Genomic DNA, 23,098 nt, shown 5'->3' with positions numbered 1-23,098 from the left:
CTGGGTTATTAAAAATATAGTATTCAATGTCAGTCATGCACATATGTTCTTTCATTAGCATTTGAAAAGGACAGAGCCAGTTTTTTCTAGGATTGAAGTGACACCTAGATGCCAATAAAAGTTCCCATTAGAAGTAAACATAGATTGCCACCTTCCTGAGGCCTCAAAGAAACCTGCTAGTCATCTTGGCTACACGAATCCGCAGGGGGCATTCGCAAGGTTCCGGCCAGTCTGCAAACATTGTTTAATATCAACAGATCTAAGGAACTTATTTTATCTCTCATAAAAGCTAATATATTAGCGTCAGCGAGATGAAAATAATTCCTTTTGATCGTACACGTGATGGGTTACGTGTACATGTAACTCTGTATGTTTAGCAGGTGTGGAATCCTAGAGAACCACACAAAATCATTATATGGTGCCTGATTGCATCAGGCAGGCAGTGATTGGTACTGTCGCGATCGGACTGATGCGCTGGTATCGGAAATCCTGTCCATGACCCAGCAATCAGAGCCGTTCTGGGCCAATTCCATTCTGGTAAATTCAGAACACAAAACATTCTGTGGGCTGAGACAGGAACACCCCCCAGGGTTGATTGGCCAAGGGCTAACGTCCAGCCCACATCCATATTTCAATAAATTGGGTAGCCTGAGATATGGACATTCCACAAAGCCAGTTCGAAACTGGGGAGTTCCCACATGTTCCAGTATGCTTCTACAAAGAGGATAGACTTCAATAAAGTCTATTTATGTTTTTATCCCTTTTTATTTTCATAGCAAATTGCCAATTGTGTGTCTTTCTGTACTTTTTTATCTTTTTTTTGGTAACTTCTTTTTCTTTTTTATATCTTTTATGCACTGCCCACTTTCAGGATATTAAATGATAAAGTTAATAAGTGACTTCTGTGTACTAAGCTAGGACTCATATCTCTGGAGAGGTTGGTGTATTTTAGTGTACTCGGTCTAAGTTACGTGCCAATTGGTATGCAATTGCACTGCGTGTTGGCAGATTGCATGCAGATTGTAAGCTAACAGATCTGCCAGACGGAGATCTGTGTGTGTGGTGGCTCAGCAGACCAGTCTGCGGACAAACTGTTGGGTGGTGGCAGGATATCGTTTGTGGTGTGTGGGTGTGGGGACAATGGGAAGAGTGATTAACACTGGGGTTCAAGCTTGCAGGATAGCTGGAGGAACCCTAGAAGTGTGTAGTAATTACCAGACTGCTCCCCAACCCTTAGAGTCCACCAGATTGTATGTAAGATTTGTATCTGCCTGTGTGTAGTCAGCTAGCTGGATTGGAGTGGAGTCTCCCTCTAGTGGTGGCTAAAGGTAGTGCAGGCTGTGAAAGTACCACAGCCAGTCTTATGCCCCGTACACACGGTCGGACTTTGTTCGGACATTCCGACAACAAAATCCTAGGATTTTTTCTGACGGATGTTGGCTCAAACTTGTCTTGCATACACACGGTCACACAAAGTTGTCGGAAAATCCGATCGTTCTAAATGCGGTGACGTAAAACACGTACGTCGGAACTATAAACGGGGCAGTGGCCAATAGCTTTCATCTCTTTATTTATTCTGAGCATGCGTGGCACTTTGTCCGTCGGATTTGTGTACACACGATAGGAATTTCCGACAACGAATTTTGTTGTCGGAAAATTTTATCTCCTGCTCTCAAACTTTGTGTGTCGGAAAATCCGATGGAAAATGTGTGATGAAGCCTACACACGGTCGGAATTTCCGACAACAAGGTCCTATCAGACATTTTCCGTCGGAAAATCCGACCGTGTGTACGGGGCATTACATGCTCAGTATAAGTTCCCCCTTATTCCCTTAGTTCCTCATATACCCCGGGCACGGAACGCACGTCGCGGTTAGCTAGTCACCGTGGGTGTGTGTAATCCGTGACAGAGACCAGACATTATTTTTTGTTTCCTACACCAACCTTCTAATATCACCTATTGTGATTTCTTATATCCCATACAAGTCTGCATCAAAATTGCTCTCATTGCTGTCCCTCTGTAAGGGCACATGCTTTCCTAACTGTACCATTATGGTGTGTAATGCACATGCCTTAAGGCTTGTTATAGTGCACATTAACCACTTGCTTACTGGGCACTTAAACCCCCCTCCAGCCCAGACCAATTTACAGCTTTCAGCGCTGACGCACTTTGAATGACAATTGAGCGGTCATACAACACTGTACCCAAATGAAATTTTTATAATTTTTTTCACACAAATCGAACTTTCTTTTGGTGGTGTTTAATTACAGCTGGGATTTTTATTTTTTGCTAAACAAACAAAAAAAGATAGAAAATTTTGAAAAAAAAATTATGTTTCATAGTTTCTTATAAAATTTTGCAAGCAGGTAATTTTTCTCCTTCATTGATATGCGCTGATGAGGCTGCACTGGTGGGCACTGTTAGGCTGCACTGATGGGCACTGATAGGCACAGTTAAGGCGGCACTGATAGGCACAGATAAGGCGGTACTGATGGGCACAGATAAGGCAGCACTGATGGCCATTGATAAGATGGCACTGATGGGCCCTGATGGGTAGCACTGATGGGTGGCACTGATGGTTCGCACTGATGGGCACTGATAGGTACCACTGATAGATGGCATTGATGGGTATTCATGGGCGGCACTGATGGGCACTGATGGGCACTGGTAGGTGACACTGATGGGCACTGATAGGTGGCACTGATGTGCAGCACTGTTGATGAGGCACTGATTGTGGGCACTGATAGGTGGCACTGTGGGCACTGATGGGTGGCACTGTGGGCACTGATGAGTGGCTCTGGTGGGCACTGGTAGGCGGCACTGTTATCTACTCTTAGGTGGCACAGGTGGCACTGAGGAGCTGGCGGCAGCTCTCCGTGATTGGGACTAATGTCCCTCTCACGGCCGCCGGTGATCGCCTTTTTTTTTCTCCTCATGCTGTCAGCACGAGAAGAAAAAATAGCCAATTACTGGCTCTGTTTACATCACATGATCATTGGCTGACAGCTGATCACGTGGTAAGGGGTCGGGATCTCATAGATTCGCTGGTTACAGAGCACGCCGCAGGCACCCTGCAGGGGGCACGCAGGCTGCTCAGGCACGGGAGGACGTCAATAGACATCCTCCCGGCAAAGCAGGTCGGCGCTGTAGCCGTCATTCGGCTATAGCGCGGAGCTGAAGTAGTTAATGTGCATAGCGGTAAAGTATGATTAATTAATTTTTAGTTTTGGATAGAGTGCAGAGGGAATAGAACACGTGTAAATTATTATTGTCTTTGCCTTGTTAAAGAGATTCACCCTCTTTATTTGTCCTGTATATCATTATCATTGAAAGTGAAAGTAAAAGAAGATCTCAAATTTTGGGCTGTCCCCAGCAAAGTAATAGAAGGGAAATCTTCCAATGGGGACACTGATTTTGGTGACCTGGGGGTCCCCAAGCAATTTCCTTAATTTGCAGGGATTTCCTCTCACCTCTCACTTCCTGTTTGGCCCTTGGACAGGAAGTGAAGAGAAATCTCTGCAATGGGACACAGATGGCAAAAACATAATCTGACAGGGGTTCTATTCCTCCCTTGCTCTATCTAGATTGCTTATAGTTCTACTTTAAGGCAGTCTATTTGTTATGAATGGGCCGGCAACACACCACAACAGATGATAAAATGTACATGAAGAATGCAGTGCACCACGACACAAAATGCATCATGTTGTTGTGCTCTACTGTACTATGCACTGAGTTCCATTCAAATAAATGCCACTGCAATGCACTGCACATAGAGCAGGTGCAATACAATAATGTGTTTTTTGCACGTTGCCATGACACACAAGTGTAAATGGGATCCGAGACCAACAAGAAATATAATTTTTTTTTTCCTTGAATGCAAAAATTAAATTTTTGTGCTTCCTTTTTTTAGCTTTAATTAGTTAGACCATAAAATGCCATATTTGTCAGTGCTGACAGCTTTGTGAATTGAATAATTCTGGAAACTACAGTCAGCACACTGAGTTTTTCTTCTACAAGAATCTCAGACTTGCACACATGTTTATTGCCTCTCTGTTTGGCCGCCACATGTCCACAGAACAGAACCTAACTTTTCCTCTACTGCACATGTAAATGAGAATTTCTGTTACATAACACTGTACTTTTTGCTGGCAGAGCCATGTGTTTCCACCTCTGTGCACAATGTCAACCGACTGTCTGCACTTCTCTCTCTCTTTACTCTTCAAACATCCGATCCCTTCCTTTAGTTTGTGCATTTATTCTACCACTACTTGCTGCTCACCTGCACAACAAATTAAAAATAATAAATGCAGCCATGTCAACTTGCCCTTTAATAGAACTCTGGTTTTTACCCCTTGGGTCCTTGATTGTTGTTTTTAATTGGCTGACACCATTTACATACAATCACTGCATATTACTTCTTTTTTTGTGTAGCAATCTCTAGTGAGCTACATATAGTGTACATAGTTGTTAGAGTAGGTAAATTGGCCTGGCTGAGAGCCAGGCCTGGGTTGAATTTGGGTCAGGGATGAGTGACTAAGGAAGGCTGGATGACCCATCAAGCAGCACCTCTGGTAACTCCCCCTGCTTCTGGAGAAGCTTCCAGAAGTAGAGGGTGGATTTTAGGAGAAGCTTCTTGGAGTTTTGATGAGGGCCCCAGCCAATCCCCAGCAGGAGGGCTGGCAAGGGGCAGGCACCTCTTAAATACTCAGGGATCATGCCAGTATGGGCAGTCGGGTGGAAGATGGAGATGGAGTGCTGAGGAGGCTGTCGGTGGCCCTTGAGGGTGCCCCGTAGTCTTAGGGGGGTGACCTCAGGCTTGGGGCTTGGGTGCTGGAGGGACCCTCTACAACACACAGAGGAATTATTGCCTGGATGCACGGGAGCAGGTGTGAGGACAGCAGGAGAGAGAGTCAACACATTCGGGAGATCTCCTGAGAGTCAGTCTGGGAGGACTGGTGAGTGTCAGTCAGGAGGACTGTGTTGAAGTAGCCAGGAGGGCTAGTGTAAGAGGCTGCTGCAAACAGGAGGGCTTGCAGGGCCTGAGGAGTTGGAGCTGGGACCAGTGACCACAGGAGGAAGTGCAGTGAATGTGTTAGTGGTGTCACTCTACATCCTACAAGTATAGGGGATGTGAGTCCCTGCCTGTAATGGGCCTGTGCTACAGATTTTTACATAGTGACACCACTGGTGATTCTGCAAGCAAGTGAAGTGCTAGAGGAAGGGAAGGAGCTGTATATAGGACTGTATATAGTAAGAGTTGTCCCTGAAGATGTTTCAAAGTCAAGTGGGCATCCCATAATACCCCTACTCCCCATCCAAGTTTTATCCCCTCAAAAAAAATACAAAAACAAAGTACTGGTGTGTTTTCTGACTCAGGGAAGCTGTGGAAATTTGGTGTGCCTGGCAGTGCAGAGTGGGGGACCCCAATTCACCAGCAGCTTCCACGACTGGTGCGATACATTTGTTATATACAATGAATATATTTCTCTGATTTTGTTGTTTGCACGTCAAAACCACATAGTACTGCTTTGCCACTTTTGCATATGGGTAATTCTAAGTATCCATTCTAGTTTTGTGTGTATACAGTAGATGCTGCACAGTGATATTTCTCCTTTTCTGTATGCTAGGTGTAATCTCAGTATATGTTATAATGTTTGCATATATGTTTCTTAGGGTTCCTTTACACCGACAGCCAGGGGACAGTAAAAGCTGGTGGTTTACCTTGGTTTTACAGACCCCTGGCAAAGCACCTAAAGAAAGGCACGGAGCGATTAAACTGCATTACACCGCTAAATGGGGCCAAGCCGCAGCTGCACTGCAAATGTGTGCACAGTGGCTCAGCCTTTCAAGGGTTAAAACAGGCAGTGAGGCAGTTGGCATCTCTGATAGTGTAGTAACCAGGGTATCCCACACTGGATGTAATAAGTACAGGGGTGGATCCCAACACCGATGATGTCATGAAAAAAAGGAATGCCGGTCACTAAGCCTCCGGACCTTGAAAGGTACTCCCGCCCTACTGTGAACTCTCAGGTGCTTACTCTGCACAAGTCTGTAGAAACAAAAAAATCCTGGAATGCCGCACTCCGTAAAAAAGGTATCTTTATTGGAAAAATAGTTTAAAAATCCAACATAGCAGTCAAATTAAGACGTGGACAAGACAGGGATTAATGGCTAATGAGTTTCACATCATTTAATGCTTACTCATAGCTTGTAGTGCAAAGTGGATTTGCCTTTCGTAAATAACCCCCTAAATCACTAATGAACTATATTATATTTATTCACATTTTTGGAGTCGGACTTGTTACATTTTGTTACTTTTGTACTTTTAAAAAGTCACACTGTCATCTATGAATTATTTTGACTTTTTTGCAGTGGATCATTCACGTTTTCAATTGTATTATATTCTTTATGAATTTATCATAGTGAAAGAAAGTACCCATCTCGTATTTATGTTTGATTGTACTATTGGAAATGTCATTACATGTACTGTGGACAAGTTTGTACAATTGCACCAATGCTGTATGTCATAATATACCTGGAGCAATCAGAAAGAATTGCAATGCATTTAAAAAAAAAAATTTTTTCAACAAAACTGACGGTTGCTTGTACATACCTCCAAGTTTCAGAGTTGAATTGACTTATTTGCTTTGCATCTCCGAACTGTATGTTATCCCACTAAATGTGGTTTCTTTACAATTAATCCAAAATCTGTATTTCAATTTCTTTTTAAGGAGCGGATATTATCAAGAATGATGGAATCTATTCCAAATACTTTACAGACTTTAGTGGAAATGGCAGATATGGTTTAAAAGTGCGAGTTGAAAGCAAAAGCAAAACTGCCAAACTGGCACTGCCAAAAAATCAGGCATTATACCTACCTGGCTATGTTGAGAATGGTAAGAATGATACAGGGCACTAGCACATATTGAAAAAAATGATATAAACATTTATGAACTTTAGAAGACCTAGTCGCCAGATTATTCATTTCAACAATGATCTTCCTCCAAGGTATGTGTTTTTAACATATTTTATGCATTCTTTACCAGCAAACGCCTCCCTGGTTTAGACATCCATAAACCTTGAAACTGATACTGAATGCTGCCATCTTGGATGTGATGTCAGCAGCCCCAGCAGACTCTTAAATGTCATTCAAATGAAGCTCTGTAGTATTCCCCTTTGCTTCTTCCCTCAGTTGCTACATTAAGGGTTATGTAGGGAGGTGAGGGGTGGAGGAGCTGGGCCCGTACACACAGCAGTTAGACACTCCCAAAAGAGGTGCGGACGATTAAGTGCAGGGAGGAAGGGGACTATGCAATGGCACATTGAAAACTAATAGAATAAATGTTGCAAGCAAGCATTTCAAATCCTTTTTTGTGTGTGTTTTTTCCCACAATTTTTAAGTTGGTGACAGGGTATCTTAGAAGTCAATATAAATTATAACTAGTTTAAATAGTTAGATATACATATAACCTTAGGGAAGGTTAGTAGGGGTTTCTGAAAAATGGGAAAAGGTCCCCCGAGCGGGGTTTTTAGGCAGCTAACCATAGATATGAACAAGGCATTAAATAAAATATTAAAGTGCTTTATTGAAGGGTAATGAATGGATGTAACAACATATAAATATAAATTTGGAGCTCCAGTGGGAAAATACCCATACCAAATACATATAATAGCAAACATAGGTTATACACAGCATATGATAAGGCTATTGCATAACAATCCTGACGCGTTTCGACCCATGAATTTTGGGGTCTCTTCAGAGGATGAGTTTGCTACAGAAAAAAGAAAAATTTTATAACAGTATATCCAGCTTATTTATCCACTGGATCCGATGCAAATTTACTATACTATACTATTTTGTGTATCTGGGAGATATTTTTGTGTATTTGAGAGTTATGTCCTTTCAAACAAATCTATTTAAACGTTGAAATTATGTTGCCATTTCTGGGTTGTTGTGGTTCTTACATACTTTTGGGAATATTGTTAGAATTGTCAGTGCGCAGTTTCTAATGTTTACCTTGTATTATCAATAAGTAATTATGTAGAAAACTTTTGTTATTTGTTGTTTTTCACAAATCGCATATGTGAGCTCGTTTGTGTGCCTCTCGATCGGCGCCTCCCCGCTTGCAGCTTGCGCCATCGGGGCCCCTGTGATGCCTGCACTGTCGCATGCTCCCTGGGTTGGGGATCATGTTCCCTGATGTGTCTTCCCGGCAGGGTGGGGAGCTCAGTCACCTGCGCTCCCCTTGTCTCTCCCCTTGGATGGCCGGACTCCCGGGTCGGCCGCCCACGGGCGTGATTACCCTGCCGGCGGCATCCCTCATCACCTTCGGACATTGCGTGCGGTGTGCGCGCATGTGCGGGTCGCATGTGCGTGCGGCCTCATGATGTCACGTATTTTACGGCGAAGGTGACGACAGATGTCGGGGCTTCGCCTTGATGGATGCCGAGGGAGCCACACTTTTGTTATTTGTTGTTTTTCACAAATCGCATATGTGAGCTCGTTTGTGTGCCTCTCGATCGGCGCCTCCCCGCTTGCAGCTTGCGCCATCGGGGCCCCTGTGATGCCTGCACTGTCGCATGCTCCCTGGGTCGGGGATCATGTTCCCTGATGTGTCTTCCCGGCAGGGTGGGGAGCTCAGTCACCTGCGCTCCCCTTGTCTCTCCCCTTGGATGGCCGGACTCCCGGGTCGGCCGCCCACGGGCGTGATTACCCTGCCGGCGGCATCCCTCATCACCTTCGGACATTGCGTGCGGTGTGCGCGCATGTGCGGGTCGCATGTGCGTGCGGCCTCATGATGTCACGTATTTTACGGTGAAGGTGACGACAGATGTCGGGGCTTCGCCTTGATGGATGCCGAGGGAGCCACACGAGGCCTGCCAATGGCGGCCACAGTCTTCCTCTACACTCCGGGGTTAAGGGGCGGAAGAAACGATACCTGTTGTTAATTTCAGTAATTAATTACTTGGCAATATCATGCACTTTTTCCTCAAATTCACACATCACACATACACTCTTTTTTGTTTTGTGTTGGTTTTTATTTTATTCATTTATTTATTTATTTTTTTTTCTCTGCTGTTCAAACACTCACTTGCATCATTTTCATGCACATTCTTTTTTTCACATAGACTTAGATACTTGGCAATATCATGCACTTTTTCCTCAAATTCACACATTACACATACACTCATTTTTTTTTTTTTTTTCTGTTTTAAACACTCACTCGCATCATTTTCATGCACATTCCTGTTTTCATACATATTTTACATGTCATTATTCACTGTGCACATCCTTCACTTCTCTTCCTATCACTGCCATTGTCAGCATTTAAGGACAAGGTCATCCCTGACATATTCTATATTAGTTATACCAATATAGTCACTTTACTCATTTTATTATCCTTCACATGATCAATTCAAGCTGTAATAGATTATTACAACACTTTCTGACCGCCCAACAGTTAAATCTAACTACTAACCTATATGGGTATATTCAGGAGCTAACGCTCTGACAATTTTCGTAGGTTCCGGCCCCACCCCCCAGTGGTGTGTTGGTGGGGGGGCAATTATACGTGTGACTCCTTGCAAGCCATATCGAGTGGATTTCTGTTCCCCCTTCTTCCTGGGGTGCTGCTACGTGCGGGCACACTGGATGGTCTGGCTGCTGTGTGGGGAGGCTCTGATCGAGGGGTACATCCAAACTCAGTGGTAATTATGTGCAAAGTGTTGCTAAACAAACTTGCCTATGCTGTAATTCTTTTAAATAAGCTGGATATACTGTTATAAAATTTTTCTTTTTTCTGTAGCAAACTCATCCTCTGAAGAGACCCCAAAATTCATGGGTCGAAACGCGTCAGGATTGTTATGCAATAGCCTTATCATATGCTGTGTATAACCTATGTTTGCTATTATATGTATTTGGTATGGGTATTTTCCCACTGGAGCTCCCAATTTATATTTATATGTTGTTACATTCATTCATTACCCTTCAATAAAGCACTTTAATATTTTATTTAATGCCTTGTTCATATCTATGGTTAGCTGCCTAAAAACCCCGCTCGGGGGACCTTTTCCCATTTTTCTTGTCCATATTGGGGTGAGCAGCATTGACTCCTTAATGTGTCTTCCCTCTTTGCTAGTAGGGGTTTCTGAGTCTGATGACTTGGAACCATGATAGCAGTTCATGGGCCAATAACCTCAGCAGCATCTTCAGTCAAAGTTATTGAAGACTTTGTTGATGTCTTCTTGCACAAAGCAGATCTGTTGTGGACCACATGACCTATTATGCAAGGTTTTGGTCACATGATCCCAGAATTGGCATGCAGTATCATCTGCTTATTGTACTGTAGTTAACAAGCAAGTTTATGGTAGTTCAGGTGGGTGCCACTGCCCCTCTTTTCCATCCTCCCTAATGTCAGGCCTAAACATACTTGCTGTGGACAATATCACTAGCTTTCACTCTTTTTTTAGAAGCTGTAACAATGCACTGAATGAGTTCCTTAAAAGCTAGGTACCAATGGGCAGCTATAGGCCTCAGCTCGAAGTTAATATGTCTCTAGCTTTATGGTCAATGCACATGAAGAAGATGCTAATGCCCCCTGCTTTTCATCTTAATTAAGAACAGATGAGGTTTCCAGACACACTACATATTCTTATAGCACACAATACAAATGTATCTTTGCATCTTACATTTGTATATTAGTGTTAGTTAAAAGGAGTATTCTAGGCTTTATTTTTCTACTAATACCTTTTATATGCCTATTTCTTTTGTGCATAGGTGCTATAATCAGTAACCCCCCAAAGCCAAAAGTTACGACTGATGAACTAAATTTAGGGGATTTTACCAGAACAGCTTCAGGCGTTGCCTTCAGAGTAACTGAAGTACCATCAGGCCCCCTTCCTGATGTGTTTAAACCTGGAAAAATTATAGACTTGCATGCAATCTTTCAAGGCCAGCAAGTTTCATTATCTTGGACTGCTACTGGAGATGATCTTGATAAGGGAAATGGTATGTATTAAATGTTATGTGTTAACATTTTTGGCATTGTCTTTTGTCTTTCAAGTCTTGGACTTTGGTGTTCATAAAGATTACTGGATTATCTGTCATGTAATGCATGGTCTGAAAATACCTACAGAGATGTAATACATAGTTAATCATAGTTAATCTGGTTGAAAAAAGACACAAGTTAATCCAGTTCAACCTATACATGGTACTTTAACCACCTCCCGCCCGTGCTATAGCCGAAAGACTGCTACAGCATGGGTCTTAATTGCCGAGAGGGCCTCCATGTACATCCTCCCGAGATCACGCTGCCTGTGCACTCCATGCGGGGCGCTCTTTGATCAGTGAGTCAATGAGACTCTGCCCCTTACCACTTGATCAGCTGTCAGCCAATGACAGCTGATTACATGATGTAAACAGACGATCGTAACCGTTTTTCTTTTTTTCCCTCCCGCTGATAGCAGGAGGAGAAAAAAAAAGCCAATAACCGGCTTCTGTCAGAGGGACATTGGTCTCAAACAGAGAGAGCCACTGCTGCTATGCAGTGCCAACTGCCAGTACCCACCAGTGTCACCTACCAGTGCGTATCAGTGCTGCCTATCGGTGCCCACCAGTGCCACCTATCAATGCCCACCAGTGCCTACATCCATGAAGGAGGAAAATTACCTGTTTTCAAAATTTTATAGCAAACTATGAAACAGTTTTTTCTAAAACAAAATTTAGCAAAGAATAAAAAACCTAGCAGCGATTAAATACCACCAAAAGAAAGCACTATTTGTGTGAAAAAAATGATAAAAATGTCATTGTGTGCAGTGTTGCATGACCGTGCAATTGTCATTCACAGAGTGACAGCGCTAAAAGCTGAAAATTGGCCTAGGCAGGAAGGGGGTTTAAAGAAGAAGTCCAGCCAAAGCTCATTTGACTGGACTTCTCCTATGGATCACAGGAGTGCAGTTTGTTTTGCACTCCTGTGACCTGTTTTCAGCAGAGAGTGGGCTGAAGTCCGCTCTCTGCTGATGTCACCAATGTCACTCCAGGCACTACGTCATCTCGACAGTGTCGGGATTCGCAAAGGTGCCTGGAATGACACCTGTCTCAGCCTCTCAGCGAGCCCTGAGAGCCTGAGACGGCCGCTCCCCACCCCTCCACTGCTCAGCGCTCCAATGAGCGAGGAGGGAGAAGAGCAAAGAGCTGTGATTAACAGTCAGCAGCTCTCTGTTCGGAGAACTGTGAGAACTGAGTCATTGGAGGTGTTCGATCGATCAGTTCTCAGTTCTCAGTATAGAGGCGCCAGGGGACAGATGCAGCATCAGACCAATGCTTCATCCACCTTGGTAAGCATTAATCAGGAAAAAAAAATCCTGTACTTGTCTTTTAAGTGCCCAGTAAGCAAGTGGTTAAGGTATGAGGGTGCATGTGTGTGTTCTCCTTTCCTTTACCAAATGCCAATCGTAACGGAGGAAGCAGAGTCAATAACGTTCCAGCCCAGAAGTTAAGCTGGCCATACAGTTACTTTTTTTACAATCAGTCGCAAAAGTGAAAGAAAAAGAACTAAAAGATTCCTCCATTCACATAAACAAAGTGGGCGGAGGAATTTCATTGGATTGGACATTGGATCCTGACAGTGGGACCCACCAATATCAGAATATGAAATGCGTTGGGACAGGGCTAGCGGTGTTGGTATATCCTTTCTGATCCAATGTGGGGTGAGAGATGAATGCTTGCAGAGTGGCCAGTTTTATACTCTGTAACTGGCTGGATGCGATCTCATTCAGCAAGAGGCATTTGTATACTTTTTTTATATGTAAGTGATTTTCTTCTTAAATAAACTGTATCTTGATGGTATCACACTATTGCGACCTTTTATTTTTGAACATGTCCTGTTAGGATTAAGCTTACCTGCTGGTGGCACTATCCTGCACTATCCTGCCCTGGGCTGTTTGCTGCAGCTCCAGTATCCATCAGCAGGTGTCTCCCAGGAGCCAGCAGGCTGGTGTAATCAGGTTAATTAGTGTTCAGCTGCGGGGGGGCTACTTAAGGGTTCTCCTCCCTTCCCTTGGCGTGTCACGATTCTGGTCCCTTCCTTGCTGCCTGTTCCTGATGCCTAGCCTGATCCAGTCTGTACCTCTCTGCCTTGTTCCTGCCTCCCGCTGCCTTGCTTCTGTTCAAGTACCCTGTTGAGATCCCCCTTCCTTGCAACCTTGCACTCCCTGTACCCTTGTCCTTTAGATGGTTTATGTTTATAGATTGTAGTTAGGTTCCTTTGTTATTTGTCTTTTGGGGTTTGTTTATGTTTGTTTACTGTGTGCTGTGTTTATGGTTTGCTGTGTTTCACTGTAAATAAATATCACTTTAATACACATATATATATATATATATATATATATATATATATATATATATATATATATATATATGTTTGGTCTCAGTTCCCTAGTGTAGCTACATGTCTGGTTTCCTTAGCCGCTGATCCTGACATAATAGCAAACAGCCCAGAGAAATAGTGGATAGTGCCACCAGCAGGTGAGCTTAATCCTAACACCTGTGGATATTTGTAGGAGAAAAGGGGGGAGAACCAATAACCCAGGGGTCTCCAAACTATGGCCCTCCAGTTGTTCAGGAACTACAATTCCCATCATGCCTAGTCATGTCTGTGAATGTCAGAGTTTTACAATGCCTCCTGGGAAGTGTAGTTCCGCAACAGCTGGAGGGCCATAGTTTGGAGATCCCTGCATTAACCCATGGAGGAGGGTTCTGCAGCAGTGAATAGTCACTACTTTTAAGCTTTACATGCCGATCTTTGATTAGAAAGGCATGTTGTTATGGTGAGTGTCTGTCTGGAGGGTGGTGAAGCCACTGAGCACCATTTGGGCTTATTTAAAGATTTTTTGACACAGAGAATCACAGTGGACTTGGATTTTGTGGACTTTATATTTTGTTGATATTTGTTGAATTAATATACTTTTTAACAAATGGTTACATTGAAGCACTTGGTGGTTTGATGTACTGAGTTCTCTTTAGCTTAATATTTATAGTATTTTTACACTTTGTTCTTGTTTGTTTTTTATACACACAGTGCTGAATTGGATTCAAGTATTTTGAATTCATGCATTTTTTTGATTGAGGAGCGATTTTATGTAGCAGCAGTGTGTTCTTTGAAGTTTCATGTTAAGATATTAGGAGTTTGTTTTTTTTCTTTTTATATTTTTATATACGATACATATATGAGATACATATACGAGTTACATTTATGAGATATATATATATATATATATATATATATATATATATATATATATATATATATATATATATATATATATATATATATAAATATATATTTTAGCATGGAGGAAAGATTAGACATATTTGTGGTTATTACTATACATCAACCCCTTAGAAAAACTTAAAGTCCAACTGCAGCTTTGGTATTGTCATGTGATGAGCAGAGTCCTTCCTCTCCTCCTGCAATAACAGTGGTGTTATTTAACCAGGAAGAGGAATGGAGGTCAGAGGCGGAGGAGGGTGAGTGCTGGAGAATAGACTGGGTGTGTATTCATTTGCAAACTTTTTTTAACAGGAACCTAAATTAAGAAAAAAAAGACTGGGGATAGACTCCAAACATGTCTAGGCCTAAAAAAGACTTCTACAAAAGAAGAGACAAAATATACAATAAAGCCAGTTGTGATTAGCTTTATGAAAGTAAAAAAAATGATAGACTGCTAAAAAAGTAAAACAGAATAAAAAAAATTATAGTAAAGTAAAACAACAGATGATGCCATTCATCATTCAAGACAGGACTCCAGGAAATTGTATAACTACCCAATTTAACTACACACTATTTGAGCCCTTTCACACTGCTAGAGTGGCTGCATTAGCGCTAAAGCGCCACTAGTTTTAGCGGTGTTTTACCGGTGCTGTGAGCACGGTGCTTTTAACACCAAAGAAGGGGTTAACAAGGGGTTAAAAGTGCCCGCAAAGCGCCGATGTAGAAGTGCTTTGCAGGCGCTTCGTCAGTGCTGCTCATTGATTTTAATGGCAGAAGCAGTGTATACAGGGCTCCCGCACTGCCCCAAAGACGCTGCTTGCAGGACTTTTTCCTTGGTCCTGCAAGCGTACCGCCCCAGTGTGAAAGCACTGGGGCTTTCACACTGGGGAGGCTTGAGAGCCGCTTTACAAGCACTATTTTTAGTGCTAAAACGCCTGGAAAGCACCTTCAGTGTGAAAGGGGTCTTTAAATTATTAGTTTAAAGCATTTAATGTCTAAGGGCTCATTTACATTTAAGTGTTTTAACCCATGCCGTTTTAGGGCATGTCAATGCATGTACACAGGTTATCCATTGTTTTAAATAATACAATTTCTATGTGGTGTGCTGCGTGTGGCATCCATTTTTTGATCCATTGAAAAGCATTATAGGGCCTACTAAAGACAATGACAAAACATGATATTAGGTAACACACCTTGAAATACATACACAAGGGTCATATATACAATAATACATTGTCAGATATGTAATTGTGCAGAAAAAAATGTACAATGTAAAAATAAAAAGATAAACAAATTTCTTGGCCTTTGAGATGCATCTTGAGAATTTGTCATCAGGATTTCCTCTTCCTAGCTTTCCAAGAAACAATCTGTCATATAACTCTGCATTAGGGTTGCCACCTTTTCTTCAAGCCAAACCCGAACACATTAGCAGCGTACAGCATTTTTTTTTTTTTTTCAGTAGTACATTAAATTCATTACCTCTTTACAATGCAAGGCAATTTTTATGTAGTATACACTATACATATATTTTGTGATTAAAAATTTAAACAGAAAATTCCCCTAGTGGACTTTAAAGGCACATATAAGAAAATATTTAGGAAAGTATATAAGGTGAACAACAGTTTATTCATTACAAAAAAGTTCCTCAAACATATATCAAACAAATAACATAAATAAAAACAAGGAATGCAGTTCCATAAATATATGGCTAGTGATACCAATACGCTTGCACCCGACGCGTTTCGGAGTTGTTTTGGCCTCCTTCTTCAGGGGTGATTGTAAGCTTTAAATAGAAATTTATTGGTATCTATATATATTGGCTATGCATTCCAGAGAAGTTTAAAAGAAAACAGCAGTATTGACACAAACTGCCCATCAGACGCGTCCCCTGATCATGGTGTATAGAGCTTTGTTGAGTATATCCAAAATATTCATATAGCCTCTATTCAATTAGAAATAAGTCGATAGGGACATATATAGTGGTTTTACTTCCTTTCAATAGGAAGAGAGGCCCATTAATCAAGGGCGTATGGATGTTTTGATCTGGAATCCCACTGGGGCCAAATGCGGGTCCTGCTCAGCCTACAGTATAGAAATCGAGGGGGGGTCACCCGTTGCTGATGGATGTAGACCAGGTGAGACCCACATAGAATATATGGCAGCAGCTCACACCGACAGCGTCCTACTCAGAGTAGATGTCATCTACTCTGAGTAGGACGCTGTCGGTGGGTCATCTACTCTGAGTAGGACGCTGTCGGTGTGAGCTGCTGCCATATATTCTATGTGGGTCTCACCTGGTCTACATCCATCAGCAACGGGTGACCCCCCTCGATTTCTATACTGTAGGCTGAGCAGGACCCGCATTTGGCCCCAGTGGGATTCCAGATCAAAACATCCATACGCCCTTGATTAATGGGCCTCTCTTCCTATTGAAAGGAAGTAAAACCACTATATATGTCCCTATCGACTTATTTCTAATTGAATAGAGGCTATATGAATATTTTGGATATACTCAACAAAGCTCTATACACCATGATCAGGGGACGCGTCTGATGGGCAGTTTGTGTCAATACTGCTGTTTTCTTTTAAACTTCTCTGGAATGCATAGCCAATATATATAGATACCAATAAATTTCTATTTAAAGCTTACAATCACCCCTGAAGAAGGAGGCCAAAACAACTCCGAAACGCGTCGGCTGCAAGCATATTGGTATCACTAGCCATATATTTATGGAACTGCATTCCTTGTTTTTATTTATGTTATTTGTTTGATATATGTTTGAGGAACTTTTTTGTAATGAATAAACTGTTGTTCACCTTATATACTTTCCTAAATATTTTTTTATATGTGCCTTTAAAGTCCACTAGGGGAATTTTCTGTTTAAATTCTAAATCTAGGATGTGGCACAACACCTGTAGATAATTGGCCGATCAAACCTTTGTTCTATATTTTGTGATTAAATAACATTTCTAATCATATGGTGTTAATAACAAGAGTCCCCCTTTACATCAGAGTCAACAAAGTTGACACTCTTGGCTTACAATTGCAGTGAGCAACCCTGCTGGGTAGCCACAGTCTGGGCCAGGGGCAGACTGATAACTCATGGGGCCTCCAGGCAATTGAAGATCATGGGTCCCCCAGGTTTAAAGATGGCTGTGTCGTGGGAGCCAACATTAATGTGGCAGAGGAACCAAGCTCTGCGACATGCAGAGTGGCAGAAGGAGTGTGGTGGGTATGATGGGGAAGTATGTATAGGAGAGGAGTGTGGTGGGTATGATGGGGGCAGTATGTACAGGAGAGGAGTGTGGAGGGGATGATAGGTGCAGTGTGTACAGAAGAGGAGTGTGGAGGGTATGATGGGGGCACTATGTACAGGAGAGGAGTGTGGTTGGTATGATGGGGCAGTATGTACAGGACAGGAGTGTGGAGGGGATGATAGGTGCAGTATGTACAGAAGAGGAGTGTGGAGGGTATGATGGGGGCACTATGTACAGGAGAGGAGTGTGGAGGGTATGATGAGGGCACTATGTACAGGAGAGGAGTGTGGAGGGTATGATGGAGAGGTGTGTGGAGGGTATGATGAGGGCACTATGTACAGGAGAGGAGTGTGGAGGGTATGATGGGGCAGTATGTACAGGAGAGGAGTGTGGTCAGTATTATGGGGGCAGTATGCACAAGAGAGGAGTGTGGTCAGTATTATGGGGGCAGTATGTACAGGAGAGGAGTGTGGAGGGGATGATGGGGGCACTATGTACAGGAGAGGAGTGTGGAGGGTATGAAGGGGCAGTATGTACAGGAGAGGAGTGTGGTCTGTATGATGGGGGCAGTATGTACAGGAGAGGAGTGTGGTGGGTATGATGGGGCAGTATGTACAGGAGAGGAGTGTGGAGGGGATGATGGGGACAGTATGTACAGGTGAGTGTAGAGGGTATGATGGGGGCAGTATGTACCGGTGAGGAGCGTAGAGGGTATGATGGGGCAGTATGTACAGGAGAATAATGTGGAGGAGATGACAGTGGGCATTATGTACAGGAGAGGAGTGTGGAGGGTATGATGGGGGCACTATTTACAGGAGAGGAGTGTGGAGGGTATGATGGGGCAGCATGTACAGGAGAGGAGTGTGGTCGGTATAATGGGGCCAGTATGTACAGGAGAGGAGTGTGGTGGGTATGATGGGGCAGTATGTACAGGAGAAGAATGTGGAGGAGATGACAGTGGGCAGTATGTACAGGGGAGGAATGTGGAGAGTATGATGGGGGCAGTATGTACAGGAAAGGAGTGCAGTGGGTATGATGGGAGCAGGATGTATAGGAGAGGAGTGCGGTGGGTATGATGGGGGTAGTATGTACAGGAGAGGAGTGTAGAGGGTATGGTGGGGCAGTATGTATAGGAGAGGAGTGTGGAGGGGATGATGGCGGTAGTATGTACAGGAGAGGAGTGCGGCAGGTATGACAGTGGCAGAATGGGGAGGGGTTTCTTGCAGTGTCTATGGGGTGACCAGGGAGTGATATTGGGAAAGTAAGTGACTATGGAATGATGTCTCTCAGCTAGGGGGTAGGAAGCAGCTCTGAGTGATTTCTGCCAGCTGGATGTATGAAGTGGCCTGGGGGTGATGCAAGCTGGGGGGGAGTAGGGGGCTGAGAAATAGTGATGTAAATATTAGTGGATGAGCACAATAGCTTTTGTTTGATTATATACAACAGTACTACTTAAGGAAAACTTCCAGCTCCTAGCACTCTGTATGTCCAGATGATGTGAAGGTAATGTATGACCATTCATATAACCCTGTGTTATCCAAGCTCTGAGTCTGTACAATCAGAAGTGTAGACTCACCACATAAACACGGGGTTGATGAATGGTCATAAATGACTTCACATTATCTGGACTGAGGATGGGGGGATTGCTTGGAAGATATCGGTCACACACACTTCCGATTCTCCTGTCACCTTAACCCTTCACTGCAACTCCTGCAAAACAAATCCCCCTGAAAGTTTTTCAGCTTTCCACCCTAAGAGACTCCTCAGACAAAAAAATTCTGCTCACCTCCTCCCTGCTTGTAGTGTAAGCAGCGGCCAGCCCAACAGTAGTGAGCTTCTCAGCTCCACCTCCTGGTTCTCTCAGCACACCACACTAGTGATTGGAGGAGGGGGGGGGGGTTAAGTCAGAGAACCCTGCAGGAGCCTGGGGGGGGAGACAGAAATGAGCTTCAGATTCCAACACGCACACCAGCATAGTGTATTTATGGAGAAGCAATGACACTGCTGCTGTCTCCACAGTGGCACATATGCTAATGGGGCTCCCCCTGCCTGAATGGTCTGTCCGGGTTATAGGCAGTCTGAAAAACCGGGCAGATGATTCAGAAGCCGGGCTGTCCAAGTGAATCCCATACAGGTGGCAACCCTACTCTGCATCTTTTGATCCCTCTGCTCCAATTTTTTTCCTGATGTTTGCACTGCTGAACAAGTTTTAGTAATGCTGCATCCTCACTAAGTATATGCTCTTGATTCCTGTTGTGCCAAAATAAATATACGTATATACTGTACAATGTGCAGGTCTCAGGAACCAGTTAAAGATAAAGTATAGTGTATTTTTAGTGAGCACATATTTTATATTATTAATATTGTATTTTCTTTATTTTTTTTTCACATTTCGCAAATTATAGATTAGCCAATAGAGGGAGCAAACACTAAGGGTCCATTTAGATCTATGCATATACATTTTTTTGTAGTATTAGGCAGGTGCGTTGTCTTGCATTAACATACCTTAACATGCATTTTGATGCGCGTTGATGTGCATTTTCAGTGTGTTTTTGAATCTATAATTTGGAGTGAATAAGGTTAAACAACCATTGACCAAGGCTTGTTAATACCTGTTGCCAGTGTATCAAAATGCCTATTATATGCATTTTGATGTGCTGCCATTGACTGCAATCGGCCTCCCAATGCAAAAACAATATTTTTGAAAACACATTGCACTGCAGCACTTTTGAGATGAAGATGGGAACATACTATTTTTATTACGAGGAAGTTGGATACGCAATGCAGGCATTAAAACACAAAGGTGTACTGTAAATAGATAAAAGGCTCAATAGCGCAAAGGGAGAATGGTTGAGTCCCAGGGAACAGTTACAGTGTAAATGGGCCCTAATATGCAATCACTCGGTCTACCTTCTTAAAAACTGCAGAGGTCAGCCAGTCAGGGAGTGCATTTTTTTAGGGCTTGTTCACACATGACTAAATTTCTAACTCTCAGCAAATGCTCCTATAGCGTTTTATAGCGTTAGTATGAGCGTCAGACAGGCATCAATGAGCTTTAGTATGGGGCAGTTTACAAGCGTTAAAAACTCCCCCTAAATGCCCTCTGCACGTTTTTTGTCATGTTTAATGAGTGATGGGATACACTAAAACTGCTCCACAATGAAAAATGGCAGAAATAAACACATTTTAAAGCACTACAACCGCACCAAAACCATTCTGTAAACGCCTGCCAGAGTGTTTACGAAGCATTACAATAAACCTAAATGGGAGGCGTTGAAAGGCTTCAAGTGCCTTCTGACTAAACATGGGGCTTCAATTTTGAAGCGATGCTACGCTAACGCTTCAGGTTTTGATAGTGTGAATAGCACAATGTTCTGTCTAATGTATCTTGTGCATAGGCATTTGAAGGGCGTTTTTTTTTACTCCTCTCAAATGCCTGCTTTTAATATCAGTGGGAACTTAGCCTTAATGTTTCAGATACGCATTGTGAGAAGGAATGGTACACTTTATTCTGACAATTTGAATTCAGCATGATCTTTCCTAATTAATCATTTTTTAAATTATGATTGTGACTTACACTGTGATTTTATTTTCAGCTTCCAGATATGACATGCGAATGAGTCACAACAGAGAAGAATTATTGGACAACTTTGAAAATGGCACAGTAGTCGATACAACAGATCTCATACCACTGCCAGCTGGCACTATGGAGATATTCAGTTTTACTCCACAGAATATTACTATTAAAAATGGTACTGTCCTTTATTTTGTCTTGGTTGCTATAGACAAAGTCAATCAAATGTCAGAACCTTCTAACTTGGCAAAGGCATTGTTGTTCATACCTCCAGATCCAAGATCCAATTCAAAGACAGGTGCCATGGTGTTGCTGATTCTACTAGCAGTATTCTTTACCACGGGTGTGGTGGTACTATCTGTGTATTGTCTCATAAGAAAAAAACGCCAATATTAATGTATTATATATTTTGAGTGAACAAAATATGTCGAGAAATGAGAAAGGATCAAAATTTTGTTTTTATCATTTAATAAAAAATAAATGTTGATATTTTGTACCATTGAATATTGTGTGCACTGCTGTCAGGGTACCTCATGCACATATTGTATATTCAAACTGGTGTCCCACAAGAAAGTTCTTATAATGAACAGTTGTTATTGCAGCAGTTGCAAAACACAAAATGAATGCACCCTTGATTAAATACGCACCACCACATGCAGTGCTGTATGTTTAGCCTGGAAGTATGTGCCAATTTATGGACCCTCTAGTGATGTAACCATTACAGTGTTTATCTGCCTTGCCATGCAATTCCCATGCAGTGGGGCTGTGTCTGGGGGATTTCAGAGCAGAGCTATACTTATCTAACCCACCGATCCTCCGAGCGCAAGACTGGTCCCCGCCGCTCGCTTTTTTAAAATAGTAATGTGCTAAAAAGGTTTGTGTGAAAGGGTTAGTGTAGTGTAACACTTTTGGTAGTTCGAGGAATTCCAGGTATGGATATTTCATACATAGTTACAGTATCTCACAAAAGTGAGTACACCCATCACATTTGTTGTAAATATTTTATTATATCTTTTCATGTGACAACACTGAAGAAATTACACTTTGCTACAATGTAAAGTAGTGAGTGTACAGCTTGTATAACAGTGAAAATTTGCTGTCCCCTAAAAATAACTCAACACACAGCCATTAATGTCTAAACCGCTGGCAACAAAAGTGAGTACACCCCTAAGGGAAAATGTCCAAATTGGGTCCAATTAGCCATTTTCCCTCCCTGGTGTCATGTGACTCATAAGTGTTACAAGGTCTCAGGTGTGAATGGGGAGCAGGTGTGTTAAATTTGGTGTTATTGTGTCATATCCAGAGGTTGTCTTTGGGAAATAGATGTATGAGCTCTGCCAGCATTGCTTCAGAGGTTGAAGGGGTGGGGGATAAGCCTGTTAGTGCACAGACCATATGCCGCACACTGCATCAAATTGGTCTGCATGGCTGTCGTCCTAGAAGAAAGCCTCTTCTAAAGATGATGCACAAGAAAGCCTGCAAACAGTCTGCTGAAGACAAGCAGACAAAGCAAATGGATTACTGGAACCATGTCCTGTGGTCTGATGAGACCAAGATAAACGTATTCGGTTCAGATGGTGTCAAACGTGTGTGGCGACAACCAGGTGAGGAGTACAAAGACAAGTGTGTTTTGCCTACATTCAAGCATGGTGGTGGGAGTGTCATGGTCTGGGGCTGCGTGAGTGCTGCCGGCACTGGGGAGTTACAGTTCATTGAGGGAACCATGAATGCCAACATGTATTATGACATACTGAAGCAGAGCATGGTCCCCTCCCTTTGAAGACTGGGTTGCAGGGCAGTATTCCAACATAATGATACCAAACACACCTCCAAGAAGACCACTACCTTGCTAAAGAAGCTGAGGGTAAACGTGATGGACTGGCCAAACATGTCTCCAGACCTAAACCCTATTGAGCATCTCAAACAAAAGGTGGAGGAGCACAAGGTCTCTAACATCCACCAGCTCCGTGATGTCGTCATGGAGGAGTGGAAGAGG

At 42.8% G+C, this 23,098-nt stretch overlaps 1 protein-coding gene across 1 annotated transcript in view; it reads left to right on the top strand.

The window, feature by feature from the left end:
• Nucleotides 1-21,606, top strand: part of LOC141103519 (calcium-activated chloride channel regulator 1-like) — a 117,478-nt gene extending 95,872 nt beyond the window's left edge. The window contains 3 exon segments of the mRNA XM_073593193.1: nt 6,732-6,896; nt 10,778-11,008; nt 21,125-21,606. Of these exon segments, the coding sequence (XP_073449294.1) occupies nt 6,732-6,896; nt 10,778-11,008; nt 21,125-21,498 (770 nt within the window). The 3' untranslated portion in view covers nt 21,499-21,606.
• Nucleotides 21,607-23,098: the final 1,492 nt, after the last annotated feature.

The sequence above is a fragment of the Aquarana catesbeiana genome, linkage group LG07, assembly GCF_042186555.1.
Source record: "Aquarana catesbeiana isolate 2022-GZ linkage group LG07, ASM4218655v1, whole genome shotgun sequence".
In the NCBI taxonomy this organism is placed as follows: Eukaryota; Metazoa; Chordata; class Amphibia; order Anura; family Ranidae; genus Aquarana; species Aquarana catesbeiana.
The sequence above is the reverse complement of the archived record's forward strand: the minus strand, read 5'-3'. Positions and strand labels throughout refer to the sequence as shown.